The 19,111-nt window shown below is 47.8% G+C and overlaps 1 protein-coding gene across 1 annotated transcript in view; it reads left to right on the top strand.

Moving 5' to 3' along the window:
• The window catches only part of VANGL1 (VANGL planar cell polarity protein 1), a 49,358-nt gene that overhangs the window by 13,639 nt on the left and 16,608 nt on the right, over positions 1-19,111 (top strand). Inside the window, exons 3-4 of the mRNA XM_074318608.1 lie at positions 4,033-4,165; positions 7,741-8,348. Of these exons, the coding sequence (XP_074174709.1) occupies positions 4,033-4,165; positions 7,741-8,348 (741 nt within the window). The remainder of the gene's footprint in view (positions 1-4,032; positions 4,166-7,740; positions 8,349-19,111) is intronic.

Genomic DNA, 19,111 nt, shown 5'->3' on the forward strand with positions numbered 1-19,111 from the left:
GCTGTGTGACAGTTCTCACTCCTGTGACAACTCAGATCAGTACAACTGACAGTGCAGAGGAGGCGCTTGGCTTGCTTGGGTGTCCCTCGGTCCTGAGCCCTGCATTCCTGAGCCTTTCTTCCAACCTCTTCCTCTTAATACTGTTTCAATAAAGAAGCCACTGGATGTTGCAGCCTTGTACAACTGAGTATTATGCTCATGGCTCCCATGATTGAACCCCTACTGTATACAGGGCATTTCATAAACAGGCCGACTTCTGGGCAAGCAGGCCAGCAGCTACCCCTGACTGCTAGGAGCATTTGGGTGGGAGAGCCCTGGGGAGTGTCTCCTGGACCACCTTTGTTTCCTGGACCACCTTCCTCCTAATTACCTGGGGTGCTGGTAAAAAATACAGATTCCTGTTGCCTCCCTTCCAGATGAATTCTCTGAGGGTGGCGTCAGTGAGTCTGTACTTAAATCCACACCCCTACCCGCCACCCCCACCCCCACCCCCAGTGGCTTCTGCACATGCAGGTTTGAGAAGCACTGATTTAGGGTTTCTGGCTTTGGGGATGAGAAACCTTCCGGGGTTATCAGATAATAGTCTCCTATCTGGTTTGTGTCAGATGTTACCAGGGGACTTGTCAGACTTGTTGCTTCTCCTGGGGGTGCTGTTGGGCCCTTCAAGAGGCAGGCTGCGTGCGTCAAGGGTTGAAGTGGTGGCCGGTCCTAGACCGGCTGGTCCCAACCCTGGGTGGCTCCCCATTCGATTTCTGCCTTGGGCATGTTCAGACTCTAGGAATTGACACTCACTGAAAGACTTTTGGTTTCCAGTGGAATTTGTGCTGTCACAGGATTTGACCCATGAAACTAGTGAGTAGATAGATGGGTTAGGGGAGCAGGTGACTTGACTGATGGCAGAGGGGGTGATAGATGTGAGAACAGTTGGGGAAAGTGGCAACAGCAAAATCGAAGAGGAAGCTGCTGGGTCTGACCGAGGTGGGGCCCGGGGAGCAGTGGTTCTAGACTTAGTCTGAACAGCTCACTCTGGAGACTGGCCTGGCACGTGGAAAGCGCTCCCACGTTGTTTATGGTTTCCTCACAGTGACTCCTTTTGAAGTGGTTGTCTTTGACAGCCCAGAGTGTTGGGCACACCACTTTGTGCTATCCAAGGTTACAGCCCAGTCGTGACTCTGAACAGTAGCTTCAGAGGCCTATTTCACAGCACTAATAGCTTAGCAAGTATTGGGTGTGACGACCATCGTTAGGATTATCTTCCAGTGCCTTCTCCAATCCGTGCAGCCTAGTGGGTGTGAATAGAAGCAGTGGGAGCAGACCTGGGTTCAGATCCTGCTCTGCCATTTACTGTGACTTCCAGAAGTCACTTAACCTCTACGAGCCTCGGTTTCCTTATCTGTAAAATGGGAACAATAATACTGGGCTTATAGAGGTTATTGTTAGGATTGAATGAAATTAATATAGTAAAGCGCTTAGTGAAGAGCTCTAAAAGTTGGGGTGGGGAGCGATTGGCAGCAATAGATGCATCTCACATCTCTCGGCTATTTGCCTGGTTGCCTGATGGACCAGAATGCCTCTATTTCTAGACTCTAATAATTTACAGTAGATTGTAATGATAAGTTACAAAGAGATTAGAGATGCTGTCACTGAAAGCATCTCTGCTCTTCGATAAGCCAGTGCTTACCCTAGGGACTTGTTGATAAGGTAGGAGTTTGACCACAGGAAATCTGCCTGTGGTTTTGTTAGCTAAGTAGTGCGTTAATAGGACATGTGTTATGGAGGGGAAGCGCATTTGATTGTGTGTTGATAGTTCCTTGAACTGGTATATCTCTTTCTGCAAGATGCACACACTCTGCATTCCTTGCCCTGCTCATAATAATAGCAATAATAATCGCTGCTATGTACAAGATGTGATAAAACAAAATACGATGAATGCGTAAATTAAAAAAAAAAATTGTTTCAGTAAAAGACACGTTGCCATTAATTTCCCTTAAAATACTCCTATTCTTCCTATTCACTTTGAACACACTTATCTCATTGTTCGCGCCACCTTCTGAAGCAGTTCTGGAAGTCCTTTCATGAGTGTCTTTAGTGGCGCTGTCATGGGTGCTCGATGTCCTGAATCATATTGACTTTGGAGAAGAGCCAGAAGTTGCACGGTGCCAGATCTGGTGAATAAGGTGGATGAGGACACACCGTAATGTTTTTATTTGACAGAAATTGCCATATACCAGAAGCCATGTGTGACATGGAGCGTTGTCATGATGGAGGATGATTTACAGCACACTTGAAAACACACCGTTTCTCAACCGTAGGTCACACCCAACTGACCGCACCGAATAAGTTGAAACTTGTCACACACTGTTACTAAGGTTCGAAGCGCCACTTCCTATATTGAAGATTCCTACCTTTCTGTGGGATGGCACTTGGCAGCAGCATTCACCATATTTTGTGAGTCTCTGTCACACATACGTTGCTTCTGATATGGCAATTTCTGTCAAAGAAAAAATTACAGTTTGTCCTCATCCACCTTACTTGCCAGCTCTGGCACCGTGCAACTTCTGGCTCTTCCGCAAAGTCAAAATGACCACGAAAGGTAAACGTTTTGAATTGATTCAGGACGTCCAGGCAGCCACGACAGCGCAACTAAAGACACTCACGAAAGAGGACTTCCAGAACTGCTTCAGAACGTGGCAAGATGATGGGATAAGTGTGTTTGATGTGAGGGGGAGTGTTTTGAGGGGGATTAGTGGCAATGCGTCTTCTACTGTAATAACTTGTTTTTTAAATTTAAACATTCACAGTATTGTTTGATCGCACCTCGTATTGGGCACAGCCCGGTACTGAGCTCTCTCTACGTGTACTATCTCTGTGGTATTATCATTATTCCCCATTTCACACATCAGGAAACGGAAGTTTTCAGAGGTTGAATAACTTGTGCAAGGCCACACATCTCGTTGGGGCAGAGCTGAGATCTGACTGTTCATCCCCACCGTCTGTGTGCAGTGCTCTGTCCTGCCTGGGAGACTTGAGAAGGAGGGCTAGTGGTTGCAGGAAGGACATCCAGCCGGTGGGACAGGAGGTTGAGGGAACTTATGGCTGGCCCCTGAGGGGCTCCTTTGGTTGAGTTGACGGTTCACAGTTGGGGGTGGGAGTGCCAGTTCCCAGAGGTGTTAATGCCCAGGTTATGACCTCTGAGGTTTGCACGGTGATTGATTTCCTTTGTAATTTCTCGTTTGACTCACAGCAGGGTGCTTTCACAGTCACCCTGGAAGACCACCCAGGAAATTCATTTGGAGTCAAAGGATGTAGCAGCCTGCTTTCCTCTGGAGGCTTGAAAACACACGCGTGCCCGCACACACACAGGCACACACACACACATACCTCTTGGTGTCATTTGTCCTAGCTTTTGTTTGTTTGTGTGGGTGTCTTTGAGTACAGCTAGAAGCTTTGGGAATGACTTTTAGTTTGGGTTTGTGGGAATGAGAAGTGAAAGATTCTCTGTGCTGGTTTAGAATTTCCTTCCTTTTTGTCCAAAGGCATAGGGTGACAATGTGTCCCAGATTCATTCCTTTTTTTCCTTTTTTTTTGGATAGACCAAGGTTTAAATATTTGGCAGTGTTGTCCCAATTTAAAAAAAGTACTAGGAAATATGTTTGGGCAAATTATCATCAAACCCGGGCACTAATTATACAATAAAGATGTGCCTTACCTACAGAAATTCTAAAATTCACAATTTTAGGCTTTGAAAAAATAATGATCACTGTTGATAGAGGAGGAGAGACCGTCTTTGTTTTGGGTCCTGGAATGGTGGAAAGAAAATGCTAAGTAGGGAGTGAAAATCATCGTACTCCTTGCAGGGGGGTGCAATGGGTGGGTATTGGCACCGTGTGTGTGTGTGTGTGTGTGTGTGTGTGTGTGTGTGTAATTTTCCTGAATTCAAAATGAAACTTACAGTATATTTTGATGAGAATTCATTAACATGGCATAAATATGCCAGCTGATTATCTTTTGTTTTTGTTTTTTTCCCTCCAGGGAAAGAAATAGAGAGAGACACAAATCATCCCGGAATAAAGATGGCAGAGGGTCAGAAAAATCTGTCACCATTCAAGCTCCCACTGGAGAGGCCCTGTTGGCCAATGATTCTGCTCAGACAGAGGAAGTTCAGGTAAGGACCAAAGGCAGGCTGTAAGTACACTGCCACTTGATCGAGACCCCTTTCGGTAAATGTTTTCCTAAGTCTTGTTGCAGTAGGTTCTCCTGGGTTTTTATCTTTATTTTTCCAGCATGTTAATTAGTTTATCTATGTCCCGTGGTTTCTTGTTGGTCTAAGGACAGCCTGTCCTGCCATTGGCTCGTTTGGGGATTCTTCTGACGTGTGAGTGGTAGGCCTGCTTTGAATGGTGTTAAAAACAAGCCAGCAAGACTGATGACCGGGCAGAGGACAGAAAAGTTACAGGCTGCCGTCTCTGGAGACGCGTTTTCAAAGTGGAACCGGATGAGAAAGGGAAGAACACTCCCTCCTGAAACCCTGAGTCGTGTGGGGAAGAAAGAAGAGCAGGGTGGTCAGGACAGCCCAGACCGGGTGAATCAGGGGCTGCCTGGTAGATGCCTGATAGGAAAACACAGATGAGGGAAATAGACCCCGGGTCACAAAGACGGGGCACAAATGTGTCAGGCAGGCTTGGGGATGAATAGCGGTGTGTGAGACACCTCTGTGTCAGGGCCGTGGCGTGGAGTGATGGGTCTGTGCACAAAGAGTGCGTTTCTCCTGTCAAGGGGACAGCAACTCCTCAGCTCCAGACACTTCTTATTGCTTAGGACTTCGGTGTTCTTGGGTCTTGCAATGTTTTGAGAAAAGCTGGAAACTAGGATTTTATGTGAAATCACCCAAATTTTTGAATACAGTGGACCTTGAACACCACGGATTTGAACTGTGCGGGTCCACTTATATGTGGATTTTTTTCTTTTTTTTTTTTTTTTTTTTTCAGTAAATAAGCACAGTACTACACGTGTATTTTCCTTAGGGTTTTTTTTTTTAAAATAACATTTTCTCTAGCTTACTTTATGATAAGAAAACAGTATGTACTACGTGTAACGTACAAAATGTGTGTTAATTGACTGTTGTTGGTAAGGCTTCTGGTCAATAGTAGGCTATTAGTCGGTAAATTTTGGAGGAGTCAAAGGTTATACGCAGATGTTTGACGGTGCCAGCGGCGAGCACACCTAACCCCCACGTTGTTCAAGGGTCAACTGTATTGGCAATTTATTAATTAAAAAAAAACACAAATAGTATGTGGGTTCATCTCTCTGGGTCCCATCTGATTTAAATAAACATCTGAGCTATACTCAGAAACATGTTTGCGTATTCTCCACAGCTCTTGAAATATATCCATGACCAGCCTTGGCCCCTAATAAACCGATGTATACACACACAGCTGTAAAGATATAGGACTGTGGATAAGCATATATCTGTGTGTACACACACAGATTTGCATTTATAAGCAGATAGATGGACTGCATTTGGAATTCCTCAGAACAAAGTGAAAAAAGTGAGTAGCTAAATCAGAGTGCTGCTGTGACCAACAAAATGACTACAAGATACTAGCGGTAATTAGTTCAGCATTGATTATCAACTGAATATTGAGCCCAATCCAAAACATGGAATCCAGTATTTGCCTTCACTAAGAGTGTTACAGAGCAAGTTATTTTAGGGAGCAAGTCGTCCGTCTTTGAATTTGTGGCTATTTTGTCCCCCGATGATGATTTTTTTCCCTTTTAGAAAAATTGAAGTAAATTCCTACCCGGAGAAATAAACAGATCTAATGTGTGGAGTCTGATAAGTTTGAACAGCCAAATAAAACCATATAATCAATACATACATACTGCGTTTCTATTACTCTATAAAATTCTCTCATATTCTTCGCAGTCAGTTGCTGTCCCCACCCCCACCTCTGCAAGGCAAGCCCTGTTTTGAGTTCTATCACTGTAGATTAGTTTTGCCTGTTTTAGAATTTAACGTAATTGAAATCATATTCTTTTGTTTTGGACTTTTTTTCACTCAGCACAATGATCTTGAGATATATCCATGTTTTGGTGTGTTTCCACAATTCATTCCTTTCCATTTTTACTGAGTAGTATTCTACTCTATGAATATACCACAATTTGTTATCCGTTCTCCTGATGGACAGAAATTTGGGTTGCACTGTTTTTGGCTGTTATGCATAAAGCTGTTAAGAACATTCTTGTACAAGTCTTTTTGTGGCCATGTGTTTTCATTTATGTTGGATAAAAACCTGGGCGTGAAATTGCTGGGCCATAGAGTTAAGTATATAGTTAAATTGGTATGAAAGTGCCAGACCAGTTTTCAAGCATGATTGTACCATTTTGTACTTCCACCCGCAATGGTTGCGAGTCTCGGTTACTTCTAACTATTGTCTTAAATAGTCATTTCTCTCGTGGTATGTGATGCTGGTAACTTTCCAAGTTGAAGAACTATTTCTTCATAGGTCAAGACTGTCGCCGCCACCGCTGCTCCTTGCCACTTCGCATATACATTTCATAATCATAATTTTTCTCATCACTAGATTTGAGGTTATTGTTCAGTTATGAGATCTGCATCTTGCTGATTCAGCTGTTCAACTAGAGTTTTTTAAGTTGGGGTCTTACACATTAATTTCATCCAATTTGCCTCTCCATCTGACTGTTTTGTTTTGTTGTTGTTTTTCAAATTGTATCATATACACAAATCTCTGAGGCAAAACCTTTGGACCCCGTGTGACTTTCCGTGGCCTCCTTGCTCTGTTGTTGCTTTGGAATGCAGTCTGAGTTGCCAGTGAAATAGCAAAATGGTTTAAAATCCTGACAACTGGATCTTGTTAAATGAAGAGACTAATTGCTCCAACTAGAAAGTATCTCAAAGTTTAAAAAGAGAGAGAACGCAAGAAAGTGAAAGCAAGAAAGTGAAAGACACATTATACTACATTTCCATGCCCTTGATGGTTAGTTTGTCATGAGAACGTGTGTTTTGGGAGGAATGTTTGAGCTGTCCTGGCCATAGATGCTTACATGTGCTTAGCTTGTTCGCTAAGAAACGCTGTCAAGGAGTGCTTGACATTGGTATTTATTAAATGGACCTTAAAAACATAGTGGAGGTTTAAAAACAATGTGTCCTAGCTGCAGGTAAGCTTTGATTTGCATGTAGCAATGTAAGTTCCCTTACTATGCCCTTGGCTCTTCAGAGCTACTGGAGAGCACTTCCAGAAGTTGGGCTTTGTATGCTTTTATAACCCAGCCTTGAATTGAGAAGAAAACGCAGAGGGTTTTCTTCCTTGGCCATAGGTGAGCTCTCATTTATTATAGTCTAACAAACAATGGGATTGTTTATTGCAGGGCAAATAGCCCCGGCTCCTCCAGGCCTCTCGGATTTCTAACACAGTGGTTGGGAATCAGTGTCATAGTAATAAATCACCCCCACACACAAACAGGAAGGTTAAATTATCTTTTCTCTGCTTGAAAAGGTAAATAGAGGATACGTTTTGAAAAATGTCAATGGACATTGTGAACGTTAAAAATTCCTACACTTCACCAGTTAAGCTTCCATTTTCCAGGAAGCCCAATGTGTGAGTTGCTTCGGTGGGGTGGGCCCTCCGAGTCCACTGTGTCTCCGCGTGCTCGCTTTGCGGCTTGTACAAAGGACCCGCTGTGCGTGACTCTGCATCCTCATTGTTTTCTCCCCGTCAGGATGACAACTGGGGAGAGACCACCACGGCCATCACGGGCACCTCGGAGCACAGTTTATCTCAGGAGGACATTGCCAGGATCAGCAAGGACATGGAGGACAGTGTGGGGCTGGACTGCAAGCGCTACCTGGGGCTCACCATCGCCGCGGTGCTCGGACTTCTAGTGTTCCTCACCCCCATCGCCTTCATCCTGCTACCCCCCATCCTGTGGTGGGAGGAGCTGGAGCCTTGTGGCACCATCTGTGAGGGACTCTTCATTTCCGTGGCATTCAAACTCCTCATCCTGCTCATCGGGACCTGGGCCCTCTTTTTCCGCAAGCAGAGGGCTGATGTGCCGCGGGTGTTTGTGTTTCGTGCCCTGTTGTTGGTCCTCATCTTTCTGTTTGTGGTTTCCTATTGGCTTTTTTACGGGGTCCGCATTTTGGACTCTCGGGACCGAAATTACCAGGGCATTGTGCAATACGCAGTCTCCCTCGTGGACGCCCTCCTCTTCATCCATTACCTGGCCATCGTCCTGCTGGAGCTCAGACAGCTGCAGCCCATGTTCACGCTGCAGGTGGTGCGCTCCACTGATGGCGAGTCCCGGTTCTACAGCTTGGGACACCTGAGGTAAGGGGGAACGTTGAGGAGGCGGGAGGGACGACTCAGGTCTTGCTAGAAGTCAGCTGGTCTTCAGCAAGTGAAGGGTGATGACGGGTGCCAAGTGCCAGGACAAGGGTCGGACTCTTCTTCAGATTTCGAGAAGAGCTGTGTGTGTGTGTGTGTGTGTGTGTGTGTGTGTGTGTGTGTGTGTGTGGTATGGGGTGTTCATGTACATGACTTTCCTGACTTCCGGTTGGGGCGGGGCAGATGCTAGCTCTCATCCAGGTTGGAGGTGAGTTGGACCTCCTCTCAAAGTTATTGGCAGCTCCCAATAGTGATGAAGAAATGATACATAGTGATGGCTGCTGACCTTGCCCCTGAAATCGGCCTATGAATGATGGGCCACGTGATCAGGAGTTCCAATTGCTCAAAATGGTACATCTGGTTTAATGGAATTATTAATAATGGAATTATTAATCGTTCCTTTTTACCCCCCACCCTCAGAGGTGCCTTGGGTTGGGCAGAAAATTACACGGTCACCCTAGTGACCCTCCGACGAGGAATCAAGTGCAGGTTAGAGATACCAAACTTGTAAGGGTTGAGGTTTGAAGATGTAAGCATGAGAAAAAGTCAGAAATACATTGAGATGTCATGCTTTAAATCTATGCATAAAATCTAATTCTTCTGTGGTTCACCAGAAGAGAGATCATCATCATTTACTTAGTTCATTTTATTTTTATTCGTCCCGAGGTGAGCACTGTGTACAGATTGTCAGGCTTAGTCTTTACAGAACCCTTGGATTCAGGTATTATCAATCCCTGTATTACAAATGAGGATATGGGGGTTTCGGGGATTTAAGTAATTGTATAAAATAATATGGCTGGCCTCGTTTCGGATTCACCCAGATGTCCTGCAGCAGGACCTGAGATAATGCCCTCGGTAAGGCATCTCCCACTTCGTGTTTACTGGCCTATTTTTCTGTCTGTTTTCTTCCACAAACAGTGAACTCCCTGGGAAAAGGGGCTGTGTCCAATTGCATTCTCAGTGCCTGGCCTGGAGCATGGCACACGGTTGGCACTCACATGGTCACCAGGTGAGCAAATCACCTGGGATGCCTGACTTCGCCCTCACGTGAGGCTCTCTGGCCTCTTCAGGCAATACCTGCCGATGTGTGTAACCTGCTTGGCACCTGGTAAGCTCTTAGCCGTCACTGATGTGATTTCTTGGCTGGTAAAGCAGCCGAGATGATTGGCAAGGGCACCGTAGTGCGTATCAGAACAATGGGCTTTGTCATATTCCTGGCTGGGGCCCAGGAAGGTGGCCCAACCCGGTTTGCAGTCGGTCTCACTGCCAAACCAGCGCACTGTTGGCACGCACCCGCTTTCGCTCCTTGGGCTCCGCTTGTACCACCGCGGGCTGGGTGGTTTAGCATTCAGGGCGGCTGCCGCTCTGGCCTATCCTTGGAGGGAAGCAGTGTCTGATTCTCCTGCTCTGTGCAGCCCCTCTGCAGAAGCCTATGGGGCTGAGAAGGCAAGTAAGGCAAAGCTGTGTAGTCGTCTCAGACAGCTTGCCTTCCCTGTGTTTTACCTTGGAGAATGACGGGCAGACTTGTCTGCTCTGTGTAGAGCCCAGGAGGGGCCCCAAGACACAGGGTTGGTGGCTTCAGAGCTCGGTTCCGGAACTCCTGGGGCTCACGGTCCCTCGGAGGGAGACCAGCGCTCCGCTGTGCAGCGGACTGTTGCTGACACATGCATGAGCGTGGGTCATGGGAACACAGGAGAATGAGGGAAGGCCAGGCAGTAGCAGCCACAAAGCCCAGTGGGAAGCAGTCTGTCTCAGGACTGGACAGGTTTTGCTGAAGGGTGAGAGGGTGGAGAAAAATCAGGCTCCCGGCTCTGGTCCCAGTAGAGATGAGTGATATTTGGGACTCTGGAGAGGTAAGTAGCCAGGACACTGGCCATGAGTGAGGTCCGCAGTGGTTTTGTGTTTTGGCCTCATCCCAAGTAGGTGAGTCCCACCTTCGGAGGTAAGAAAGGGAAGGAAGGGCATCTTCTTACCTTAGGCAGTGGGGTGATGGGGCTGACATCCTCTCCAAGGCTCCCCCATGACTCCTTCCTCTAAGACTGGATCGGGGTGGGCACAAGGAGGGGACAGACAGAACAGCCACAGGTACCTGCTACCTTACCCATAGCCCTGCCGGCCAGGGGTAGACCTGAGCAGGAGAGGCAGTGCTGTGTGGCCCGCAGGCTGGCCGCCAGCCTCTCATGGTGGTCCTCACTATGACTGACAACTGCCCGGTCTTTACTTGCTGACCCTGAAGCCACTAACCCAGGGAGACCCAAGGGTGCCACCTTTCCAGCAGCCCTGGAGGAGAGCATATCTAGGTGGTCCTAGTATCTTCCTTTCGGCTCCTCTCCAGGGCACTCTGCTTCCCAATCTCCCTCCCTTCAGTAAGGCCCCCTTTGTCACGCGGAAACCCTGGTTATGGGGTGAAAAAATGGCTGGGGAGGGAGAGACACCTTTATTCACAAATAGAGCCTTCAGGCAGGGCCAGCCGCCCTGTGATAGCCAGTGTGCAGGAGCTGGGGCTGGCCTGGCATCTCTCCCTGCTGGCAATGTGTGTGCTCCGTCACCTGCCGAGCCTTGCGCTAAATCTGGTCCAAAACCAGCGGTGGCGGGAAGAGTCACTAGGCCAGAAATATAGCTTTTGAGCCCTTTTGTGAAGTGTAGAAACAGACAAAAGAGTGAGTCGTGGGGTCAGAATAGCAGGTCTTCTCAGACTCGACGGGAAGACATGGCATCACAGGCTGCCCACTCTCCCTTTATGGAAAGCATTCTCTGTGGCAGCAACTTTTTGGGCTGAGCTGCAGCGTGATCGTGGGTTCTTTTTTTGTTTGTTTTTCAAAGATGATTTTAGTGCATCGACTGAGCTATTTTTGAGAGTTGTCAAAAGAATCCCTGTTCTTTAGTTTCTTACAGAAAATCTGCTTCTTGTTAACACTCATAAAAGGTCCTTGCCGTGCCCCCTCGTTGTCAGGAATGGAGGCATGGCTTAATTTGAAAACGTTCAGAAATGGAAAAGGTTATGTATTGTTGTACAAAGTGAGATCCATAAGTAGATTAAGAGACTTCCTAACCTTTGCTCAGTGCCTTCGGGATGACAAAGGGCTTTTCAGATGTTGGATCTCATTAACTTCTCCTGCCCTGTCAGGCGTGGGGGCAGGTGGACCTGTGCAGAGCTGCAGGGAACCACCCCCTTCCTGTGGGTCACACCCCTTGCCCCCGGTGCTCCCTGTGGTATCCTGGGGTCTCAGCGCGTTTGGTTTGTAATTCTCCACACATATCTCACTGGTCACTTTTCTTGGCCCTGTTCTCACCATGAGTTGCTCCCTTTTCCAGGATTTCACCGAAGACTAGTAAGATCTGACTGTATTTGGGGAGAAATCCAGATGAAAAAAGAGACTAAAAATGACATTTAATTATCCTAATTATAATTTCCCAGTTCCGAAATCTTTACAGGTAACTGCAGTGAATATCGGCACATAAGAGCTAGTGTAATTCACTGCCAACTGGATCCGAGATGTACAACAAATGAAAACCTTACCAGTTACATGGTCCCTGCCATGTGCCAGTCGCCTTCTAAGCTCTTAACATACAATCATTTAATCCTAACAGCCCTGGGAGGTCGGCGCTCTTATCCTCATTCTCAGATGAGGAAACTGAGGCACAAGCGAATTCAGTGGCGTGTCCCACAGTTTGTGATTGTGGGAGCCAGGATTTGAGCCCAGGCTGTCTGGTTCCAGAATGATCTTAACTGTGTCACCATAGTGCCTCTGAATACATGGGTTTGTGTTCCCGTCACTGCTTTAAGAATGCAAAGGAACTCATAAGCATTTTTGAGTGCTTCCGTGTGTCAGACTGGGTACTGTTTTCTATACGTTATCCTACTTCGTTGAACTCATAGCTTCAGGGCTGGAAAGGAGGGAATGAGAGAATGGGCAGAGATGCTGGCTCGAGCTCTGCAGCCATTCCTTTGCCCATTGGTTCTTTTATTCAGTCAGTTAGCAAACAAAGCCTGGGCCTGTGTTATAACCATAGCACTAGGTTTGAGCCTTTGTCTGGTCAAACCTTTTTAACTTTCTATACGTCACTTGTCCCAAAGAAGACCACCTTTATCTCTTGCTGTATAAAACCACCCTCAGACTTAGTAGTGTAGAACAACATTTTATTATTTTCTGTGGGCAGGACTCAGCCAGAAGGTTCTTTTGCTGGTCCAGCCAGTGGTCCCTGTGTGATTGTCGTCGTCATTTGGAGAGTCACCTGGGGCTGGGCTTCTCTCTCTTCCCACATTTTCTGCAGTTCCTGCACTCCCCAGAGGGCCTCCTCTTTGGGAGTAGTTTCTTACTAGGGTAGCTACACTTCTCAGAGCTCCCAAGAACACAAAAGCAGACGCTCCCAGGCCCGTTAAGGCTTAGGCCTGGCCCTGGCCCAGTACCACGTGCCCTGAATTCTCTTGTTAAAACAAGTCAGAGCCCCAGCCCAGATTTAAGGCAAGAGGACTGCCCGAGGTGGGGGAACACTGCCGTCTACGATACAGCAGACTCCCGCAGCTATCTCAGGCCCTCATTCTCACAGTCGGCTCGTTCTTCCTTTGCATATAGTTCTCACAGATTTAATTTTTGCTTTCTAGCCCTCAAAAAATACAGAAGAAACATCTTTCAAGTGGGGGAAAGCTCTATAAAGAGGCACATGAACATCAGTGAAAAGCAATAGCTGGTAGTCGTCAGCAAGGAGAGAGACTGAAAGCACACAGGCAGATAGAACTCTCCTCCCAGCCCTCTGGGAAAGGTGTCTGTTCACAGTAACACATTCGGGAAGATAGTCATTTTGCCGAAGCTCCATTGCATCTAATGCAGCTAGCGGGTTTTAATGGGGTTTCAAAGCATACTTCATTCACTGAGACGAAGAGTATCTTATAAACTGGTGTTGGCCATGGACCTTTTTGTCAAAGGTCTGGTTACTATTCACATGTGCTTTAGGAGAGACGATTCTTGGCTTGCTTTTCAAACAGGGGACATTTATGATTGCGTGTGATTGTAGCATTGTCGTGTTGAAAAGGAACCCTTGTGGGCTGAATGTGTTCCCGCCAAAAATCATAGGTGGAAATGAGGAACACGTTACTGGACAGTGACAAAAAGGGGATCCTTGTTACGAAGTGGCAAAGAACTTGGCTGCACTGTGTTCCTGTCCTAGTGTTTCGGGGCAGGTAGAACTTATGAGTGATGACATTTGGCTATTTGGCTGAGGAGCTAGTCCAAGCAAAATATTGAAGATGCAACTTGGGTCCTTATTATTGCATCTAGTAAAATGCTAGAGGAGAGAGAGGACTTGAAGAAAGAATTGCTAGGCAAAAAGGAATTCAAACCATTTGGAAGATTCTCATCCTATCTGGACTGCAAAAAAATGATGAAGCATGAACTGAAGGGAGCACCAAGGGCGTGGCTAGGGAATAATTTGATAATGAGATTAGTATGGATATGAACGAGGGATTAAATCAGCCATTTCTGTAGAAGCCAGGAATAAAGAGGAATTATGCCTATAGAAACACCGTCAGCTGGGACTAAAGGAAACGGAGAAAGTGGGTCCGGCATGAAGGAACATTTATTATCCTTCAAGAAGAGGGAAGAATGACACTGTCACCCCAGTGGGCCCCTAGGACACAGCGTTGAACCAAAGAGGGTTATTCTCAAGTGTGAAGATCTGATGATGGGATGGACACTGCAAGGTCTCTGGTTTGGCAGCCTTCACCCCTTTCTCTTTTCCCATTCCTCCCTTTTCAAGTGGTGGGGTTTTTCCTGTGCCAGATCCACCTTGGTATTTTGGAGGCGCATAACTTGCTTGGTTTCACACATTCACAGCTGGAGAGGAATTTCGCCTCAGTATGAATTGGGCCTTGAGTCTCATTTATACATGATATAGAGGATATTTATTTAAATGAGGCTTTTGATTTTCAATTTAGAGTTGATACTGGAATGAGTTAAGATCTTTGGGGCCATTGGGATGGAATCAATATATTTTGCATGTGAGAAGGACATGAATTGGGGGTGGGAGAGAAGGGGGGAAATGCATGGTTGAAGCTCTAAACCCCAGTGTGGCTATATTTGGAGATGGGGCTTCTAAAGAAGTCATTGAGGTTACATGCAGTCATAGGTCTGATAAAATGAGCATTTTTATAAGAAGAGATAGCAGAGAGGTTGCACGCTTTCTCTCTTCCCCCTGTGCACATGGATTGAGGAAAAGCCATGTGAGGGTATAGTAGGAAAGCAGCCATTTGCAGGCCCATAAGAAAACCAGAGACTGAATTGGCCAAACCATGATCTTGGACTTCCAGTCTGCAGAACTGTAAGCAAATAAGTTTCTGTTGTTTAAGCCACTCAGTCTATGGTATTTTGTTATGGCAGCTCGAGCTAAGACAGGAACATATTACACACACTGGTGACTTTTGACCCCAAAGCCCCAGGACACCATGAGATCAATGAGTGCAGCTCAACCCTGATGAAACAGAGCCCATATTGTCCCCTCTCCAGCGCATGCCTGCATCCTCTCAACTTGAATGGCGGCCTTGCTTGTCTTGATTGCACTTTAGTTTTCTAGTTATAAGTGAGAGAGAGAGAGTCTCCTGGGGAGATTAACGTTACTCCATTAATTCCAGGATATATCCAGCTCCCCTTGAAATCTTACGTCTGTGGTTCTCGGTCCAATGATATCCAAGCCCGTGATCACACCACTGATAGATTTGGCTGTCATGCGGGGCTGTGGGCCCCTCTCCTCGTGGTCTAGCACCCATTGTCTCGGGGGACCTAACACCCTTGGCGGTGAGATTGGGCAGTGTTTTCAAATGGCCATGTTATTTACGATCATGGTTTCATAGACAATTTCATTTTTAGAAATGGATGTTTGTTTCACTGCTTTTCAGTGAAGATATTTGCCCGTCTCTACCCCCACTCCATAAAAAGCAAAGGATGAAAAGGAGTGAGAGCAAAAGAGTTGAGTGTGACGGTCTGCCCAGATCTGCTTTGCTGGCGGAGGTGTTTGAAGGCCGGCATAGAGCTGCCATTTGTGCTTTGGCCCCGTGGAGCCCGTTAAAAGTGGTTTAATGAGAGTGTAAGGTGCTAGACACTGCAGCCGTATGTTTGTACAGCTGTCTGCTGGCAGCAGCCACAGCTGGGACGGCTTCCCTCGCTCAGTGTCTGCCCCCAAGCCTCACCCTGAGGCCGAGAGGAGTCAGCCCCACACAGCATGGCCACTGAGGGGGAAGGAGCCCGTGGACAAATAGCTGGTATAGATGGTCTTCCCGCCGGGCCCCAGGTGGCCGGGCAGTGGGTCCCCTACCCCAACCAGTGTGCTGTTGATTTCCCTGAAGGACCCACGCTGCAGGCAGGGCCCAGTGTTCTGCACACTCACCCATGGGCCGGTGCATGTGGTTTGTTGTAGTGAGTGTGAGATGCTGATGGGTGTGGTCTGATGCAGTGTGTGTGAGACTGACACCTAAGAAGGCAGATGGGCAGGGGCCTGCTTTCCCTGTCCTGCAAAGCCGCTGCCCAGCTCTGTTCAATCTCTGCGAGCAGAGGTCCACCTGGCCAGGCCGGTCTCCCTCAGCCTCCAGACTTCTCATTGTGTGGAAAGTTTTCTTGTCTTTCTTCCCAGGGCCAGAGGTACCGGTGTTGAGAGATGTGAGGCCAGATAAGAGAAGGCCAGTCCAGCCACTTGGGTGGGTCAGGAGGTGCTTAGTCACTATCTAAATCTCCTTCTTAGGCAGGCGGTTGTCTTTGATGTTTATCTGGTGTGAGTCAGCACAGTAATTTAAAACCTTGAGAAGCTGAGCTCGCAGGCAGGGCAGGTGTGGGACAGTCTGTGCGCTGGCCTGGAAGCCGGGCTGTGAGCTCTCCAGGCAGACTGTGGCAACAGCCAGACTTGTCAGTGGAGGGGAAGCAGGGCTCGTAGGTCCCTCCATGGTGAGAGGTCTGCCAGCATCACTGCGGTGGGAGAGGTAGTCAGCCCGACGGCCGGCCGTGACTGGGTCATCTGCTCAGAAAGAGGCTGTCTTGTCCGTGTTGTCACCACACTCAGAACCTCCTGGTAGATCGTGGCCTCACGGCCAAGAGGCATGACATGTATGACAGCTTTTCCTTGTTCAGTTCCTGAGACCGGAAGAAACAGGTCATTGCATGTGCCTGTGACCCAGCTCTAGTCCTGGTTGAAAGAGTGGTCTCCTCTGCACACACTCTGGAGTAATTTTACTTGTGTTACTGGAGAGGCCATTTTCCGGGGTTATACTTTATCACCAGAAACTTAGAGTGGGGGCAGGGCAGAGCATGGAGAAGGGCCCCAGGTGCTCCCCCAGACGGCACTGCGGGCACCATTCCATCAGCATCAGATCCTGTTAATTCTACCTCCTTCCTGCTGTTGGGGTGTGTATTCCCGGCTTCTAGTCGTTTCTAGGCACAGTTGGCTGTCTTTCTGTGGGGACAGCCTGCAGGGCTTGTCTGCAGCCCGATATTCAAAGCCTAGGCCAGGCACACTTTCCCGCTTGCGAATATTGATTCAAAGAATGTGGTCCCTGAAGCTTCCGTGTAGCTGAGGAGCCGGCAGGCTGGGGCGTCACCAGCAGCAGAGAACCGCTGATCTGGGTCGCCTCTCAGGACGGGCCTCACGTCTCAAGAGCTCAAGCAGCAATGTGTGTCCCTCCTGCTCTGTCGTGACAAAGTCCCAGAAAATACAGCCTGTCTTCCGGATCTTTCCACAGTCTCCCCCAGACCAGCCAATTAAACACAAGCTGATCCCACTTTTTTCTCTTTCCTGTTCTCAAGTTCCAAGGTGATCATTGCCTGTTATCTGTGTGGGACTTGTGTAAGCCACCTCTCCATGTGCAGCTGTAGACAAACATTTTAATTAAAAGGCAGGAGGGTCAGGAGATACAGACACTCATGTGCTGGGTTCTCAGTGGAGGCGGCTGCAACGTCCAGGGGCTAATTATGTTCGCGTCTCTGGGACTGACGTGGGTATTGCTGCAAATGATCCTGACTCCGTCAGACAAGTCAGCTTGTCTCCAAGGCCAGGGTGCAGTGAAGCCCACACATCTTGCCTGCAGTCTTGTTGACTCCTCTGGGGAGAGGTCAGTCAGATAAAACCAAGGGCATCAGCTGGCTTTCCCAGGTTGGAAGTTTTCACAGAAAGCTGAATCAACTTTTATTTTGGGTTCTGCATTTTAGCGTTTTCTCAGAGACCCTGGGTTCAGGCCTAAATTGCAGCCACCCACTGAGAAGACACACATTGCAGAGTAGGAGGCAGGGTGGCCTTGGGACCCAGACAGCCTTTACTGTTGGCATCCTTTGGGTCTTCCCTGCCAGCTTACCCTCTCTCCTACCTACACACGCCCTCTCGTCCCATCCCCTCCCTCCTCACCCTCATTTGCCTTCTTTTCTCTCTCTCACCTGAGCCTTTCATCTTAGCCTGGCCTTGACCTTCACCTGCCTTCATCATTCTTGCCCTAAATACAAATGTGTTGGTTTCCTAAGGCTGTTGCAGCAAAGGACCACAGACTGGGTGGCTCAAATGCTCCCAGTTTGGGAGGCGAGAAGTCTGACCTGCAGGTGTTGACGGGGCTGTGCTCCCTCTGAAGGTTCAAGGGACAGACCCTGCCTTCTCTTCCTAGCTCCTGGCAGTTGGTGGCAACCCTTGGTGCTCCTTGTCTTATAGCTGCGTTACTCCAGCCTCGGCTCCATTGTCACATGGCCTTCTCTGTGCATCGTCCTTTCTTCTTACAGACACTAGTATGACCTTATCATACTGGTATTACATCTGCAAAGACCCTACAAGGTCACATTTGGAAGTTCAGGGTAGACGTGGATTTGGGGAGACACTATTCCACACACTTCCACAGATTTCTCAAGCTGCTCTGTGCCTCAGCCCTGAGACCCTCTTGCTCTCACTGCAGACATTTAGGGGGGATTATTTCGCACCCGCCTGTGCCTGCCCTCATTGCTTCCTCTGCCTGGAATGAGCTTTACAGCCCATTGTCGTCATGGTGTGACCATCAGTCATCTTGTAAGACTGAACTCAGAAACTCAGCTTTGCCTCCTCTGTGGGTCGTCACCTGCACCCCCGAACCACTAGCCCCCACCCCCGGTCACATATTCCATCACAGCCCCTGAGTCACTTGATTGTTGTCACCACCAAAGGGAGCATGAGCCCCTTGAGGTCCGGTTCACATGTATATCCCAGCACTTGGCACTTGGTGGGTGCTCATAATTCATGTTTGCCTATGGATGGAGTTGGGGATGCCGGTTATTAGGGTTTCTCTGAAAGTCAGCATCCTTAGTTGGCTTGCAGGGTAGTGAGTACTCGCCCAGAAAGTAGGCCTTTGCACATTTTGCTCTGTGCCGAGAACACTGTCTCTTTAGTACTTTCCTGTCAGCTCTACCTATGGTAGGTAATCCGAATAATGGTGGCTGGCATTGACGTGGGGCGTTAGCACGTGAGAAATGCTTTCACGTTTTTCACGTATGAAGAAAGCTGATTTTGTTGGCAGCACTAACGGGAGCAAATTAATATTTGAAAATAAGTGGCTGACACTGGATGAGGCTTCCCTACCTGGCCCTCTCAGGGAGGCTTTTCTCCCTGCCCTGGAAGAATTTAAAGGCTGTATACTTTAAGGGTCTTGGGCTGGATGAGCGCTAAAGCTTTACTATTTCTGGTTTTAATAGTATATATTAGTTTAATGGTAGACG

This window comes from Rhinolophus sinicus, linkage group LG14 (genome assembly GCF_036562045.2).
Source record: "Rhinolophus sinicus isolate RSC01 linkage group LG14, ASM3656204v1, whole genome shotgun sequence".
Classification (NCBI taxonomy): domain Eukaryota; kingdom Metazoa; phylum Chordata; class Mammalia; order Chiroptera; family Rhinolophidae; genus Rhinolophus; species Rhinolophus sinicus.